Source organism: Rana temporaria, chromosome 3 (genome assembly GCF_905171775.1).
Source record: "Rana temporaria chromosome 3, aRanTem1.1, whole genome shotgun sequence".
Lineage (NCBI taxonomy): Eukaryota > Metazoa > Chordata > Amphibia > Anura > Ranidae > Rana > Rana temporaria.
In genome coordinates this window covers 428,686,627-428,704,778 of record NC_053491.1, presented here as the reverse complement: position 1 = coordinate 428,704,778, position 18,152 = coordinate 428,686,627, and the positions used below count along the sequence as shown (strand labels likewise).

The following is an 18,152-nucleotide window of genomic DNA, read 5'->3' as shown; positions in this document are numbered from 1 at the left end:
CTTTATTTACATGGGGTCACGGTTAATTTAAATGTAGCACGCCCACTACCTGCCTACTTTGAATTAGGCGGGCTTACGCTGACCATATTACGCTACGCCGCCGCAACGTACGGGGCGAGTGCTTTGTGAATACTGCTCTGGCCTCTCTGAGCGCCGTCGGCGTAGCGTATATTCGATATGCTACGCCGGCAAAACTATGCGCCGAGCTACCTGGATCTAGCTCTATATTGACAAAAGTATTGGGACGCCTGCCTTTACACACACATGAACATTAATGGCACCCCAGTCTTAGTCTGTAGGGTTCAATATTGAGTTGGCCCACCCTTTGCCACTATAACAACTTCAACTCTTCTGGGAAGGCCGTCCACAAGGTTTAGGAGTGTGTCTATGGGAATGTTTGACCATTTTTCCAGAAGCACATTTGTGAGGTCAGGCACTGATGTTGGACAAGAAGGCCTGGCTTGCACTCTCTGCTCTAATTTATCCCAAAGTCAGGTTGAGGTCCGGACTCTGTGCAGGCCAGTCAGGTTCCTCCACCCCAAACTCGCTCATCAATCTCTTTATGGACCTTGCTTTGTGCACTGGTCCAAATAATTTGGTGGAGGGGGGATTATGGTGTGGGGTTGTTTTTTAGAGGTTGGGCTTGGCCCCTTAGTTCCAGCGAAGAAAACTATTAAGACGTCAGCATACTAAGACATTTTTGGACAATTTCGTGCTACCAACTTTGTGGGAATAGCATGACTGCAAAGCATTGCATCTGTGATTAGTAAATCAGGGGTGCAATGCCAGGCTCCTGCAGAGAAGCCCCTCAGCTGTCAGCCCGTACCTCCATAAGAGCTGACTGTTTGCAAGCTGCAGAGCTCATGAATGAACTATGAGAGTGCTCATCAGCGCAGTTCATTGAGAGCTACAAGGTGTAAGCCGTGGTGGATGATTGTTCTTGTAGTTTTCTCATTCACAGATCGCTGTGAATCATTGGGCTGTGTTGGCCATGTTATTTTCAAAATGTGACAGTGGGTGCGGGGAAAGGGTCCCTCAACTGATGTCACAGGGAGGGGATCGGGGGTGTGGGGGAAGGTCTGGAGTATGTTGCACCTAAAAATATGAGGGTAATGTGTAACATGTTCAAAAAAGGTGAACTTATCCTTTTAAGGACTTTACTGGTCATTAGATTAGAGTTAAAGGGGTTGTAAAGGTTTTTTATTTTCTAAATAGGTTCCTTTAGGCTAGTGCATTGTTGGTTCACTTTTCCTTCGACTTCCCTTCGAAATGTTTTTTTCTTTGTTTTCTTTGTCTGAGTAAGCTGTTCTGGCTGACTAACCCCCAGCCAGAACGGCTCGGATGATGGGGGCAAGCTTACTGAGGAGACACAGGAAGTGAGAAATTCAGACAAAGAAAAAAAAAACATTTAGATGGGAAATCGAAGGAAAAGGTAAATGAAACAACAATGCACTAGCTTAAAGGAACCTATTTAGAATATAAAACAATGAACCTTTACAACCCCTTTAACTGTGAGCTAGGGTGCTACAAATATTGCTCTCAGCCCCCCATCTCAGTGCCCCTTGCAGTCTCTCCCCCGTCTCTCTAATCACAGTGTCCCTTTTACTCTCTGCCTCCCCTGTTTTCCTTCCCCTTTACAATTATAATGTGCCACTTTGTGTTGGTCTATCGCATAAAATCCCAATAAAATACATTTAGTTTTTTGGTTGAAACATGATAAAATTTGGAAAATTTCAAGGGGTGTGAATACTTTGTCAAGGCACTGTAACTATTGACACTGGTAATATATGTAATTTATGTATGGATTTTGGAAAGTATGGATGTATGGATTTTGGAAAGTATGGATGTATGGATTTTGGCAATAATAAATTAGGTTTTCAGGAAATGCAGAAGTTATTAAGGGCCCTTTCACACTGTGCGTTTTTGCCGCGTTTTCGCGGTAAAAATAGCGCTATTAAAACGCGCATAAAACGCTCCCCATGCCCCCTCCATTAAAATGAATTAAAAACCGCTGTAAAAACGCGGTAAAAACGGAGCGTTAAAATCGCGGTAAAACACTGTGATTTTACCGCGTTTTTACCGCGTTTTTAATTCATTTCAATGGAGAGGGGCATGGGGAGCGTTTTAATAGCGCTATTTTTACCGCAAAAACGCGGGAAAAAACGCACCAGTGTAAAAGGGCCCTAACTCTCTAGAATTAGTAAAAAGAAACACAGACAAAGGCGATTGTGTAAAGATCTTTAGCACCCAAGAATACGGTAAGAGATGCTTTAAGACGGAATACCGAGGTATGCCATGCTATTGATTTAGACTCAACTCTTTGTTTTTTAGCATATTCTTTTTCTGTTTCAATATTTTTATTGGAGTTTCAATAGTCGTAACAAGCCATGGTTTGCCTGCGCAAGGGGGACATTGAACAGATATGTAAGGAAGTAGCGCGTGAACGCGTAATGAATAACATTAAGCTGTAACCAGGGCCATAGAGGACCAGGCTGAAAATTAGGCATGTGTCATAGACTATATTAATCTGTACCCTTGAGTACAGCAGTCTACATTGCTAGCCTTCATGTCAGAAAGGCAGAGGAGAAGGAGGAAACAGGGAAAAAAAGAGAAAAAGGAAGAGAGGTAAAATAGAGGAAAGGAGGAGCCCCAGGAGAGGGACCCGGGAACCGATACAGCGTATAAAGCTGTCCATAACTAGTCGGGGGCAGGGATGGAAGGGAGTAATTATCTACAGTTCCCAGAGTCTGTGGGCCAGATTCTCAAAAGAGATACGCCGGCGTATCGCCTGATACACCGTCGTATCGCCTGATACGCCGTCGTATCTCTGAGTCTGCCCGTCGTATCTATGCGCCTGATTCATAGAATCAGTTACGCATAGATAACCATTAGATCCGACAGGCGTAAGGCTCTTACGCTGTCGGATCTTAAATGCAATATTTTTTTTCGCCGCTAGGTGTCGCCGACGTCGTTTTCCCGATCGAGTATGCAAATTAGCAAAATACGCGAATTCCCGAAACGTACGCCCGACCGACGCAGTGAAGTTCCGACGTTTACGTAAGATTTGTGACGCGTAAAGTTGCCCCTGGGTATATGAGGCGCAGTCAATGTTAAGTATGGCCGTCGTTCTCGCGTCGAAATTTGAAAATTGACGTCGTTTGCGTAAGTCGTCCGTGAATGGCGCTGGACGCCATTTAAGTTAACGTCGAAACCAATGATGTCCTTGCGGCGTCATTTAGCGCAATGCACGTCGGGAAATTTTAGGGACGGCGCACGCGCAGTACGTTCGGCACGGGAACGCGCCTAATTTAAATGATCCACGCCCCCTACCTGGATCATTTGAATTAGGCGGGCTTGCGCCGGAGGATTTACGCTACGCCGCCGCAACTTTCCAGGCAAGTGCTTTGTGAATCAAGCACTTGCCCGTAAAACTTGCGGCGGCGTAACGTAAATGAGATACGTTACGCCGCGGCAAAGATGCGGCGATCTACAAGAATCTGGCCCTGTGTGTTTTGGGGGGACATGGACTTGAATTAAAGTTGCCACCTGTCCAGGATTCACTCGGACAGTCAGGGTTTTGAATTATGTGTCCAGGTTTCAGTCCACCTGAAACCCGGACACACTATTTAGACAGGAATGTGACTTGGAACAGGGCTATTACTATTCGCTTTGTAGTGCCCAAAGGTGTCTAAGGTCTGTTACAATCCTATAGTGTATAGTAAAACAAAAAAAATGTACTGTGCGCTGATAAAGTGTTCGTGTTTGGCTTGAAGAAAAAGTGGCAACCCTAACTTAATACCAAAGTAACATTACTTCAAGGTCCCCAGGCATACACCTTGTAAAGAGTATTGTTCCCTTAAAATCCATGGCCCATAATCAGAAGGCAAGAGGCTAGAATTTAATCCTCTGCAAAAGCCTCTGTCCTGGCTAGGTCCGTCACAGTTGGGTATTGATATGTGTTTGAACACCCAAGGATACATTCCAATTAATGGTTATCCCCATCCTCTTGGGGGAGGGGTATAATAATTAAGTAAGTTCACTAGTCCATTAACTACCCTCCATACACCCAGTGAAGTGAAACGGCCTCAGATGATGCACAGAGATGAACCAAATCTCCCTACATAGGTTTTTTACATGATTATCTGCTGTTTTCACATTTATATACAGTTTAGAAAGTTCAGATCGTGTTACGAGATTTTCTCTACCTGTTTAACACAGAGTGTGATGTCTGGGCATACAGCCAAGATAGCTAAAATTGCTGATTGGAGGAAAGGCACACACCCCCCTCTCATCGTAGGCAGAGACTATAAAGCCCTATACACACAATCGAATATCTGATGGAATCTAATCCGATTGATTTTTTTCGTCGGATATCCGATGAAGTTGACTTTCTTTTTTTTTTTTCCTGTCTGTTTTTATTGCTTTATTAATTTTCCAACATTACATACAAATAAATAAATAAATAAATATGCATTAAAGGACAAACATTATACAAACACACATTAACAGTCTCAATAAAACCTCTTCATAAAATCTATCTCATGTTTATAATAATTACAGTTCTTATAGTTACATATCACCTTATCACATGTACATCGTCCCCGGTCTTAAACCTTCTGACTTCTAGTTTCTAGATTAGACAAAATATTGAGAGAAAAATAAGTCAGGGAGATATAGGAGCTATAGGATAGGGTGCTATGGAAGGAGGTAGCTGTATGACGATATACCGGGGAAAAAGAACGCTTTTCCCAAGAAAAAAAAGAAAAGGAAAAGATGATAGAGGGACATCGTATTCCCCTCTAAATAGTTCCCACCAAGTGAGCTCTATAATATGTGAAGGGAGGGAATGAAAAAAAAAGGGGGGATTCACTTTTCCACCCTTTTTCTTTCATTCCTTAATAAACCTTCCTCATTATCAGTGCCAAAGTGTAGAGCAAAAGATAAAAAGTAATAGAGGGACTACATATTACCCTCTAAAGAAAAGTACCTATCATGTGAACTCTATAATATGTACCCATAAATATAAAGAGATTCCTCAATGCCAGTGTCTAAATGTGAAGATAGGGAGAGATAGAGAGAGAGAGAGAGAGAGAGAGAGAGAGAGAGAGAGAGAGAGAGAGAGAGAGAGAGAGAGAGAAAAAAGAAGAATATAGAGGGAAACGTATTACCCCCCCAAGTAAATTCCTATAAAGTGAACTCTAAATTATAAAAGAGAGAAAAAAAAGTGTATATTTCTTGGGAAGGCTTTCCCTCCCAACCCTATATATGTGTAGAAATTCTCAATATAAGTGCAATGTTAACCTGCCTGGTGGTATCCCCGAGCGTGACTCGGGGTGTTTTTTTCATGCTGGGATCGGTATCCCCGAGTCACGCTCGGGGTAGATGTGCAGAGTGTGCAGCGGTGCGGCTTACCTTCGCAGCATCCACAGACAAGTTACTCACCTTGTCCCTGGATCCTGCGATGCATCCCCGCTCGCTCACACGGGTCCTCGCTCGATTCACAGTGTCCCCGTGTGCCGCCGATTTCCTTCCTTGCGACGTTAAGACGCATGGGGGCGGAGAACGGCGCCAAATTCAAAAAAATAAACAAACACAATACATACAGTATACTGTAATCTTATAGATTACAGTACTGTATGTAAAAAATACACACCCCCTTGTCCCTAGTGGTCTGCCCAGTGTCCTGCGTGTTCTTTTGTATAATAAAAACTTTTCTTTCTGCCTGAAAAACTGTAGAAAAGTGTCCCTTTATGTCAAAAATGGTTTTAGAGCAGCTAGAAAACAGCGATAATAAATTATAATCACTAGCAGTATTGTGCGATAGCGATTTGTGGGGAAATTCGTCATAAAAAAATAAAAGTAATGACAGCGACAATTCTGCAACTGAGCAAATTTCAGTGATTTTGAGTTGATTACATTATTGAATAATTTTTATTATAATTATATTATTATTTGTTATAATTATTTATAATTATTTATTATATTATAATTTATAATTTTGTTTTTAAAAAAAATCATACCCGGGATGCCTACAAGACTCTTGTTTGGTCAGATTTAAGTGAGTTATTTCTAAAAATTACAGACCTACAGTATAAAACGCCAAATTTCCTTGCAAAATAATTGTACCGCTTTTGGTACGTAATTCTAGACAGAATCATACCGCCAGGGAGGTTAAGAAGAAATATGAGAAAATAGAGGGGAAACATGCATCCCTTTAAAAAAATATATATATATTTTCCCCTTTCTTTCCTTCTTTTCCCTCTTCTCCCCTTCGGAGTAAGTGTGTAATATTTTAAGAAGGCTTTCCCACCCAAGTCTATGCATACCCATAAATATAAAAAAAAAAAATCTTATTACCGGTGCCTAAATGTGAAGAAGAAAAAAAAAAAAAAAGGGATAGAGGGAGATCATATTACCCCCAAATAAGTGCCTATAAAGTGAACTCTATAATAAAAAAATAAAAAAAGAAGGAACCTATGATATTACCCTCTAGGGAATACCTTTCATGTGAGCTCTATAATGTGGAAAAGGAAAAGGGAATATAGAAAAAAAAAAAAAAAAAAAAAAAATATATATATATATATATATATATATATATATATATATATATATAGAGGGGAGAAAAAACCAAAGGTGAGGGGTGAAGGGAAATCTCCTTCCACATCCATCTAAGCATCCTGGTCCTTGAATTCTTTCCTTTTATCCTTTTATTCCATATCTTGTTATATCCTAATCTGCTTTCATTATGAATTGATATTAATTCCTCCATCCTACTAATTCTATCTATTTCTTTTATCCATTCTCCCACTGATGGAGCTTTCTTTTCCTTTCAGTTCTTTAAAATTAATGCTTTAGCCCCATTCAGTAGGCAAGGGACCAAGGACCTTCTATACTTTTTCCTTACCATACCCATATTATGAAACAGGCAATGCCAGGGATCTTGTTTAACCTCCCAGCCACTTATCCTCTTAATCATTTTTAGGATCTCTACCCAATATACCTGTATCAAAATGCATTGCCACCAGATATTGGCATGTGTCCCCTCCATCCCACACTCTCTCCAGCATAGAGCTGATGTCTCATTATTTATTCTGTGGAGTTTCGTTGGGACATAGTACCATTTGGTAAGAAGTTTATAGTTCATCTCTTTTACTTTTGCCTATGTTGATGTAGAATGGTCAAGATCAAATACTTGTCTCTTCCTTTCTTCTGATATAGTTTGATTTAATTCTTGTTCCCACCCTTCCAATATTTTCTGTGTACCCATCTCTCCATTGGGTGTCAATATTCTATATATATTTGATATCCCCTGTCTTCCTATTCCTCCTCTCTCTATAAGTTGTTCCCATGGGTTTAATGCCTTCATACCCCGCAGGGGGTTTCTGGAGTATGCCTACAAAGTGTTGAACCTGTCTATACCTCCATTCATCTCCTGGAATTGATCCATATTTTCCTCGTAATTCTAATAAAGAGCACAAGATATTATCCTTCATTAAGTCCTTCAGTCTTAACATGTCCGAAGTTGCCCATCTCAGGTACAATCCACCCCCTTACCTGGCAGGAAGTAGTCTGTACCCGTAAGGGGCAACAACGGACATTTATAGGGCCATTTTTTTCTTTTACAAACTGCGTTCCACATTCTAAAGGTTTCTTTTGTTATTGATGGTATCTCCTTAGGTAGACTTCTATATTGCTTTGGAACCCATATTCTCTTTCCCAGATACTTTTTACTTAGATTTTCCTCTACTTCTACCCATTTTTTCCTTTGTCCGTCTTCCTGAAACCAGTCAGTTATCCTCCTTTATACTGCTGCCTCATAATATCTTTTAAAGTCTGGTAGATGTAACCCTCCCTCACTTCTAGGTCTAATCAGGGTCTCAGCTGAAATTCGTGTTTTTTTTCCCTTCCATATAAACCTCCTTATTATCTTCCCCAGAATTTTAAAATATATATGAATATAAATGAAGTTGACTTTCACCAGTCTTGCCTACACACCATCAGTCAAAAATCCGACCGTGTCCAACACGGTGATGTAAAACACTAAGGCCCCATACACACGAGAGAATTTATCCGCGGATACGGGCCAGCGGACCGTTTCCACGGATAAATCCTCTCAAAGATTTCCGCAGATTTCTATGCGTGCGGGGAATCCCTTTGGACGGATGGATCCGGTGAGTCTGTACAGACGAGCGGATCCATCCGTTGGCATGGACTTCAGCAGATGGATTTGTTGAGCATGTCAGCAAATATCCATCTGCTGGAAATCCATCCCAGGGGAGATTTATCCGCGGATAAAGATCCGCTGGCGTGTACACACCATAGGATCTATCCGCTGAAACCCATTTGCTGGGATTTATCTGCGGATGGATTCTATGGTGTGTATGGGGCCTTAGACGTGCTGAGAAAAATTAAGTTCAATGCTTCCGAGTATGCGTCGACTTGATTCTGCGCATGCATGGATTTTTGACCGACAGACTTCCACACAGACGGTCATTTTTTTCTATCGGTTTTTTATCCATAGGAAAATTTTAAAACATGTTCTATATTTTTTCACCGATGGAAAACAAACCGATGGGGCCCACACACAATTGGTTTGTCTGATGAAAATGGTCCATCGGTCTGTTTTCATCAGACAAACCGATCGCGTGTACAGGGCTTTAAAGTGGATGTAAACCCTCCATACACCCAGTGAAGTGAAACGGCCTCAGATGATACACAGAGATGAACCAAATCTCCCTACATTTTACATGTAAATCTGCTGTCTTCACATTTATAAACTGTTTAGAATGTTCAGATTTTGTTAGGAGATTTTCTCTTCCTGTTTAACACAGAGTGTGATGTCTGGGCATACAGCCAAGATAGCTAAAATTGCTGATTGGAGGAAAAGCACACACCCCCCTCTCCTCATAGGCAGAGACTCTCAGAGGTGTTTTGTAACAGTACCAGCTCCCTGCTAATCTATTTTAGCAACCTCCCCGGACAGAAATTTCAGGCTGCTTTTAACCGATGTGTCAGAGAATTTGTCAGGCTGATAACAGAGGAACTGTTCAGGAGAAAGCTAAGAGACTTGGCTCTTTGAAGAGAGAAAACAAAATACTGTAGATATATGTGCCCAGCTCAAATTTCATGAATCGGGTTTCCAACCACGGTTTGTAAAGGATTTTTTTTTTTTAAATAACAAACATGTTATACTTACCTCCACTGTGCAGTTAGTTTTGCACAGAGCGACGTCTTCTGGGGTCCCTCGGCGGCTGTCTCGGTCCTCCCCGCAATTAGTCACCACAGTCACGCGAGAGCTCGCATGGTGGTCACTAATTGGGGTGCACGCTCCCGTGATACTCGTCCCCGCCCCTCGGCGCGCCGCGTCCCTGGATGTGATTGACAGCAGCGCCAGCCAATGGCTGCGCTGCTCTTAATCCATCCGCACTAGCCAATCAGCGGCCAGGCTGAGCAGTGAAGAGAATATCGGGACCCCGCGGGACTTTCGAGGGGTCAGGTAAGTATAACGGAGGCTCGGGGGGGCCGGCAGCAGCAGATGTTTTTACACCTTAATGCATAGATTGCATTAAGGTGAAAAAACTTTTTCCTTTACAACTCCTTTAATGACTTTATGGAGCTGCAGTGCAGTTTGTATAATTAATAAAACTTTCCATACATTTCATAGTGTAAAGGATTTCCTCTTGGAACATTATCTGTGCATGGCTGCAGAGCTTACATTGAAATGCTGTTTGCATCATTGATGTCCACCCACTGCTGACCAGAGAGGAGAAGCAGAAGACTTATCACATCACCAGCTGGAATAAACCTGGATTTAATCTATGTATGCTTGATATTTTTGCAATGTATGGATCAGTGTGCAAGAAGGAGGGTGGTAGGCTTTGGGTTGTGGTCAAAAACCCAACTTTACAACAGATCTCTGAGTCAAGAGAAAATAGGGAAATATAGAGCACATGATAACATTTACCTTAGCTCCGGTTCACACTGGGGCGACGCAGCCGCCTGACAAGTCGCGTCCCATTCTAGTGAATAGAACCGTTCAAATAGGAGCGACGCAAGTCGCTCCGACTTAGAAAAAGGTTCTTTTACTACTTCGGGGGCGACCTGCATTGACTTCTATACAGAAGTCATTTTGCAAGTCGCCTTAGATGTCGTCTTCATGTTGGCTGGCCGAGTCGCCCCCGAAATCGTGCCACCCCGGTGTGTACCGGCTCTAATCCTCATGAAACAATATGTAAACATGCAGATACTGAATATTTTTTTCAGGAATAAGCAGTGTTATTTTTGCTACTCCCTGCAATTCAGCTTTAAATGTTGACTAATCAGTTGTATTCTTATTTTTATTAGATTTGGACAACTCATCTTCCTTTTTCCACGAAAGGTTTTCCAGAGAAGCAGGTGAGAAACCAAACATAACTTACTGCATTACAAAAAAAGGGGAAACAGATGAAGGGATGCCATAGTAAAAGAAAAGAATAGCACAGGGCCCGTACAGCATAAGGACACAACAGTAAAAGGGGTCACACGCATCTGACAATCCCAGATGTGTTGAATGATGAAAAGTCTGAGGCAGGCTGCAGCCCAAAGATGGAAGGAAGAGAAACGGGATGTTTGGAAAATGTTATATGAATGTTAAAATTAATATGATGTCTTCTATTGTGGGGATCTTATGCCGCGTACGCATGATCAGAATTTCCGACAACAAAACCGTGGATTTTTTTCCGACGGAACTTCTATCAAACTTGGCTTGCATACACACGGTCACACAAATGTTGTCTGAAATTTCGAGCGTCAAGAACGTGATGACGTACACTACGACGAGTCGAGAAAAATGAAGTTCAATGCTTCTGATCATGCGTCGACTTGATTCCGAGCATGCATTTTTTGTGCGCCGGAATTGCATACAGATTGCAACAAATTTTTGTCGTCGAAAAGAAAAAGTCAGATGGAGCCTACACACGGTCAGAGTTTCCGACCAAAAGCTCACATCGAACTTTTCATGTCGGAAATTCCGCTTGTGTGTACGCTACATTACAGTACTCTACATTTATCTGACAGAGTATCAGGGGAATGACAGTGGACCTATTGAGCCCCACTGCAAAAAAATGGGCGTGATTTAAACTAAATATTGGGTGTGGCTTAAAGGGTGTGTGGTTAGAGTCAGAGATAAAAGAGGGATGGAGGCAGAAAAAGTGAGAGAGAAAGAAAGGGAGAAAGAGAGAGAAAGAGATAGGGAGGGAAGGACAGAAAAGGAAGGAAAGAAGAAAAAGAAAGAGGGATGGAGGAACAGCAGGCCCAGATCCTACACCACAATAGCAATATGTGTATGCCATAAATTTTAAGGCCTCGTACACACGACCGAGAAACACGACGGGCGAAAACACATCGTTTTGCTCGTCGAGTTCCTTGTTAGGCTGTCGAGGATCTCGGCGAGCCAAATTTCCCCATTCCCGTCGAGGAAAAAGATGACATGCTCTCTTTTTGGCTCGACGAGATCCTCGACAGTTTCCTCGTCGAAAAGCGTACACACGACCGGTTTCCTCGGCAAAAAAAAAAAAAACAGCAAGTTTCTTGCTGGTTTTTGCCGAGAAACTCACCAAGATGCAGCTTGCCACCAGATTCTGAGACCTCCAGCGCTATATAAGTTTCTCACTCACTCACTCCATGCTGCTGTATCACCAGAGCCGTCGCTAAAAGTCCGGGGTTGGCACTGATAATTCTGACTCCGCCGACATTTTTGCAAGAGCAGCTCTCGTGGAGGCCAAGGGTAACAAACAAGAGGCGGAGCCCGGGTGGCAATGAAAGTGGCTGCCAATAGAAATGGGGCTGCCGCCAACCCCCTACCCCCCGGCCTGGCCTACAACCCGGGCTCCAACTCTTGTTTCTTCTCCTCGGCCTCAATGAGAGCTTCTCTTTGCAAAAATGGCGGCGACCCCAGATCTCTAGCGGCGGCTCTGGTGATTCATCATTAAACACCGGGACAAAGACAATCTTTCCCAGGACACAGTAAGACTGGGATGTAGGTCTGAATACCGGGAAAATCAGTGCTGCTCGCAAGCATATCTTGATAGCCTACATCTAAAAAATTCTATGTCAGTCTGTATTTGAGCTTATATACCCACAGTCTGCTTTCTCCACTGCAGGTGGCACTCAACCACAATGGCATTGTGGATGGAGAGGAAGTCATGACTATAGTATAACAGATGTCCCACAATGCTACGGCCCTTTTCTTTCCCCAACCTCTTAACCTTACTATAGTAATTGACACCACACCAAGACTGGATTAAAACCTAGGACGTAGCAGCCTAATTTATTTAAACAAATATATGCAAATTAACATTAACATAAAACAACAGTTATTAACCTATCAGTCTACCTAGTGTTGATCTTTGCAGGGTCTTCCATAAACATCTATGAAACACCCACCAACTGCCACGACATCCGACATTACCCGAACCTTTTTAGAAAAAAAACACAACACAAAAACACCACCAACACAGACAACAAAAACAAAAAGGGGAGGGTGGGTGGTAACTTTCCCTCACACTGTGGTGACTCATGGGGAGGGGCCAGCCCTTTTATAACACTCCTCTCCCCTCCCACTCGGCACCTTCCACCCCACCCCCATCTACAGTTCTGCGTCCCTGTTAAGGGCCCTTTCACACGGGGCAGATCAGTAATGATCCGCCTCCGTGTGTCCGTCAAGCTCAGCGGGGATCCTCCGTAAAATCCCTGCTGAGCCGTCGGCTGACAGGGCGGTTCCCACACACTGTGCAGGGACCGCCCTGTCTTTCCTCCGCTCTCCGCTATGGGGGGATCGGATGAACACGGACTGTATGTCCGTGTTCACCCAATCCGATCCGCCAGGCGGAAGAAAAATAGGATTTTCTTCCGTCCAATTTTGCGGAGCTTTGCGGAGGCGGGTGATTACGGGTGCCAGCGGATAGTCATCCGCTGACACCCGCAATAACATAGGGACCAATGTATGTCCCGTTTTCATCCGCAACAGATGGATGAAAATGCGGACATACGGTTCGCACGTCTGAAAGGGGCCTTACTCTGTCATGCCAGCCCTGCGCCTATATATTTCATTTCTTGCTCCGGGCTTTTCTAGAGGAACATAGTTCACACACATAAGTGTGTTGTATGGACCTTTCTGGTTTGGGGTGTTGCTGACATAAATATTATTTTATTAATATTATTTTAATAATATTTATTTTATGTAACAGGAATCCCTAGAAAAGGCAATCATGGCTGGCTATCTCTAGCTCTTGTGGCTATTCTAATTATTATATTTGTGATCTTGGCTCTTCTCACTGGACTCCTGTTTGGTCACTGTAAGTATTATTATAATTATTTTTATTTTTTTAATATATATACATTTTTTGCTTTGATTTTTTTTGTGTTTTTAACATCCAACAGAATCATATTATTTTTCTCCATATAATATTATTATTATTATCTTTTTTTAATATAAATTTACTGTTTCGATTTTTTGTGTTTTTAACTTCCAACAAAATAACTTTTCTTCTTCATTTTCAGATGCCACCATGGTTGATGAACTCACGGTGCTAAAATATAATGGTAACTAAAAAAACACTTTATATTTATGACTTCAATTGTATTTATAGTGGGAATCATTCCTGATTGGATGATGGCAGACTATTCTAGCTCTCAGTCAATCAAAGAACTGCTGTACAGGGGAGGACAGACATTTTTGGCATGGGAGCAGAGGTTTATCTAGTGAAAATAGCGCCTATGGCAAGCACTGAAACTGCGCCCATGTCGAAACATTTTTAACCCATCTTTCAGATAACCTTAACAAAAAAAACAGCTAACAAAAATAGTGATATTTATCATCCCTTGTGATACCTTGGGTAGTGACATATCCTCTTTATGGAGAAATCTGGGGTTTATTAGACCCCTGATCCCTCCTCTGCCCTCCAAGGCCAGGTAAATGCAGAACCAATACTGGAAGTGATGAAATCTTCATCACTTAAGGCCTCAGTTTTCACAGAGGAGAGGGAGAAACTGATGTTTCTCCTTCTTCTTTGTGCGCTGCCAATCCGACCAGATGGAATGGGAGAGCCTGGGAGAACAGGGGAGGGTTGTGGCTGAACGCAGCAGGGATAGCGCTGCCATTGTCCATTAGCAAAGGTGCTGAAAAGGAGATCCTGCCTATGCTCGGGAGGAGGGAAGAAGAGACAATGGTAAGTGCCTTGCTGCCCAGACACTCAACAGCGCCCCCTTCATATGGTGCCCATGGCACTTACCATGGCTGCCATACCCTAGATACGCCACTGCATGGGAGGAAACAGTCAACTAGCCCTGTAAAGGTAGGGGCAAATTTCTGTGGTCTTAGAAAGTAGACTACAATAGTGCATTGGCTAATAGACATGGTGGAAGGTGAGTATTCCTAAAGGACATGTTTTATTGTGGCACAAATCCTCATCGTTCGTCAGCCTCCTTTGCAGCTCCTGACATTCATTCACATAACATCTCAAAGCTCCAAGCCATCACAGAAACTGTGATTTCAGGTCTGAACAGGGAGCAGGTAGCCAGTGGCGGCTGGTGCTCAAAATTTCTGGGGGGCTCAAACAACGAAAACAAAACAAAAAACAAAAAAACAATTGCAGCCTAACTGTGCCCATCAAATGCAGCTACTGTGCCCATCAAATGCAGCCACTGTGCCCATCAAATGCAGCCACTGTGCCCATCAATTGTCACCACTGTGCCATGCCATCAAACGCATCCACTGTGCCATGCCATCAAACGCAGCCACTGTGCCATCAATTGTCACCACTGTGCCATGCCATCAAACACAGCCACTGTGCCATGCCATCAAACGCAGCCACTGTGCCATCAATTGTCACCACTGTGCCATGCCATCAAACGCAGCCACTGTGCCATGCCATCAAACACAGTCACTGTGCCATGCCATCAAACGCAGTCACTGTGCCCATCAATTGTCGCCACTGGGCCAATTGTCGCCACTGGGCCAATTGCCGCCACTGTGCCCTTTAATTGTCGCCACTGTGCCAATTGATGCCACTGTGCCTTTTAATTGTCGCCGCTGTGCCCTTTAATTGTTGCCACTGTGCCAATTGATGCCACTGTGCCCTTTAATTGTTGCCACTGTGCCCTGTAAAATGCTGCCCCCCCTCCGCCCGGCACTTACCTTTCTAGGGTCGGCTATCCTCCTTCCACAGTCCCTCGATGTCTTCTCCCGCCCTCGATGACGCTTCAGCCAATCAGGTTACCGGTAACCAGAACCGGTGAACCTGATTGGCTGAGACGCCTGTCAGTCTTATCCAAGGAACGCACCCCCCGTGCGTCCCTTGGATAAGTATTTGGAAGCCGATTACAGCATGAGGGCTGTACTCGGAAAGCCTATAGGCTCTTCCACAGCCAACCAGCTGCCGTTATTCAGATGGCCGGCGCTCACCAGGGGGCCGGCCATCTGAATAGTCAGCTGCAATACATAGATTCATGCAATGCATGAATCTATGTATTGTATTCAGTGGTGGTGCGGGAGCGAGAGGGGGCGGTGCTCTGGCGCCCTCTATGGACGCACCATCACTGCAGGTAGCTATATAAGGGTCCTTTCACACTAGCGGACCGTTCGTCCGCTCATTACAAGTCCGTTAACGGACTTGTAATGAATCCCTATGGGATCGCGTCCGTTAGCGGATGGAGCATCCGCTAGCGTCCGCATCAGTTGGGATACGCTTTTCCGAACGGAAGAAACCCTATTTTTCTTCCGTTCGGCGGGACGGACCGGATGCAGACGGACAGACGGTCCGTCTGCATCCGGTCCCCCATAGGGGACAGCGGAGCAGAGACAGGGCGGTCCCTGCACTGTGTGCGGGGACCGCCCTATCCGCCGACAGCTCAGCGGGGATTCCCGCTGAGCTTTGGCGGACACACGGAGCGGACCCAGAAACGGTCCGCTCCGTGTGAAAGAGCCCTAAAGCTCAACACGTGTCACTGACTGTGGTTCCTGCTCTGATCCACGTCTGAATGGAGAAGTATCTCCACTTGGGGTCTTCAGCCCAACGTATTTTACAAATACTGGCTCTGGGTGCAAATAACTGTCATGAACAGGTGTGACCAGAACTGTGTGAACTGGTGCGCAGTCATGTTGGAACAGGAAGGGGCCATCTCCAAACTGTTCCCACAAAGTCGGAGCATGAAATTGGCCAAGATGTCTTGGTATGCTGACGCTTTCAGAGTTCCCTTCACTGGAACTAAGGGGCCAAGCCTAACCCCAGAAAAACAACCCCAAACCATAATCCCCCCTCCACCAAATGATTTGGACCAGTGCACAAAGCAAGGTCCATAAAGACGTGGATGAGCAAGTTTGGGGGTGGAGGAATTTCGGGATTATCCCTAACTTTCTGTCTTAGTGACAAAGGTCACTGGGTCCAATGGTGAATAAAGCTCTTCAGGGGAGACACAGACTACAATAAAAATTTGAAGGAGGTTCTAATCCTATTCAAATTTAAGAAAAATGTTTTGACTTTAGACATACTTTAAATGATGTGTGATCAATGTTGTTTGATATATATTTTTTTATATTCTTTTTCTGACAGTTTCAAATTCAAAAAGTGACACTTCTGACCTATGGAAGTCAGGTAAATAGAGAATCACATCCATTCCACTCATTGTATGGAACTGGATTTACACCTCTGAGCACATGTTATATTAAAGGTTACCATGCATGCACAGCCAAGCAAGGAACATGGGAACATGGGAACATGGGTAAATGTACACACCTGCTTTCATTGCACCGCATACAGATGTGAATTTACTTTGCACTATGGATGCTGAATTGCTCAAAAGGAGTGCAGGAATGTTTTTGCCATGTGTTGAGGCCAGGGGCGGACTGACAACTCATGGGGACCCTGGCAACAGAAGATTATGGGGCCCCTGTGCTTACAGATGGCCACCATGCCAGGAGGCAGTGCAGAGGCGGGTCAGCTAAAATCTCGGGATTTTCACATCAAAAGCATGTCGGTTTCGTACATATCATACTGTCCCTTGTTTTACTGAGCCTGGCAACCCGATGGGGCCCCCTAGTGGCATGGGGCCCTCGGGCGGAGTGACTCAATGGTCAGTCCGCCCCTGGTTGAGGCCTGTTAAGGGTCTATTCAAAGTGAATAGGTGCCCTATGGCAATGCACATCGTGTGTAACTGCAGTCTTAGTACATTATTTTGCTGTAGGTTCTGATACTTTACATTTTCTGGTGCTGTTTATAGGTAATTTTCTTTATCTTTCCATCTATTAAATCTTCTGCCCTTTTTGTTTTAACTTTGGATAGTAAAACATTTTCTTTCTGCCAGTAAATACCTTATACAGCCCACTTCCTCTTTCTTGTCTGATAAAAAGCCTAGGCTTACGACATCATGCACAGCTCTCTCTCTCTCACTCTTGTTAGAGTTTGTCAGGAAGGGAGGGAGGATGAGTCATAAGAGGGTCAATGAGAGCTGCAGAGTACAAAATCACAGTATATATGTAGCGCTACCCACTCAGGAGCCGCTGGTTTGTTGTTGGAATCGGCGTATTGAGTTACCTTAGTGTTGTCTAGGGGTGCAGTTGGAGAACAGAGTAGTGAGCGAATGTCCAGACAATGAATAAAGGTTTTCCAATGCTTTATTTCCAGGCCAACACAGCCAACATCAAATAGGAAGAAAAGGTTGATGAAGCAAAAAGGGAGAACTTGGCAGTATCAGGCCTGGATATGAACCAAGCAATCCTGCTTTCAGTAGTATCAAATTGCAGCTCGTCGCCACGCTAGCCAGAATGGGTGAAGTGCCCCCGGACAGACTCCTGTCACGAACCTGGCAGCCAAAGTGTCACTTTAGATTGCTGGGAGGAACAGGTCTCTCTCACAGACCCGGCTCTAGGGCCTATTAATTTGAGTGAGCCAAATGGACGAATTGAGCGAATCCTCCCAGTCGGTTTTAACATAGGTCACCGGATGACAGCAAAGCGTACCTGTCAGCATTCCGGTCACCAGATCCCCGATGGTTCGTTCAAACTCTGTTGGATAACCTGCCTCCGGGTTCTCCTCAAGCCGACCCCCCAATCGAACGGCATCCAGCCTTGGATCCTTTCAATAGAACTGGGGACCCAGTAAGTTACTGGGGCCCCT

General features: G+C 44.0%; 1 protein-coding gene across 1 annotated transcript in view; it reads left to right on the top strand.

The window, feature by feature from the left end:
* The window catches only part of LOC120933217 (perlucin-like protein), a 43,144-nt gene that overhangs the window by 4,413 nt on the left and 20,579 nt on the right, over window positions 1–18,152 (top strand). The window contains exons 2-5 of the mRNA XM_040346304.1: window positions 10,345–10,395; window positions 13,227–13,334; window positions 13,540–13,581; window positions 16,590–16,631. Of these exons, the coding sequence (XP_040202238.1) occupies window positions 10,345–10,395; window positions 13,227–13,334; window positions 13,540–13,581; window positions 16,590–16,631 (243 nt within the window). The remainder of the gene's footprint in view (window positions 1–10,344; window positions 10,396–13,226; window positions 13,335–13,539; window positions 13,582–16,589; window positions 16,632–18,152) is intronic.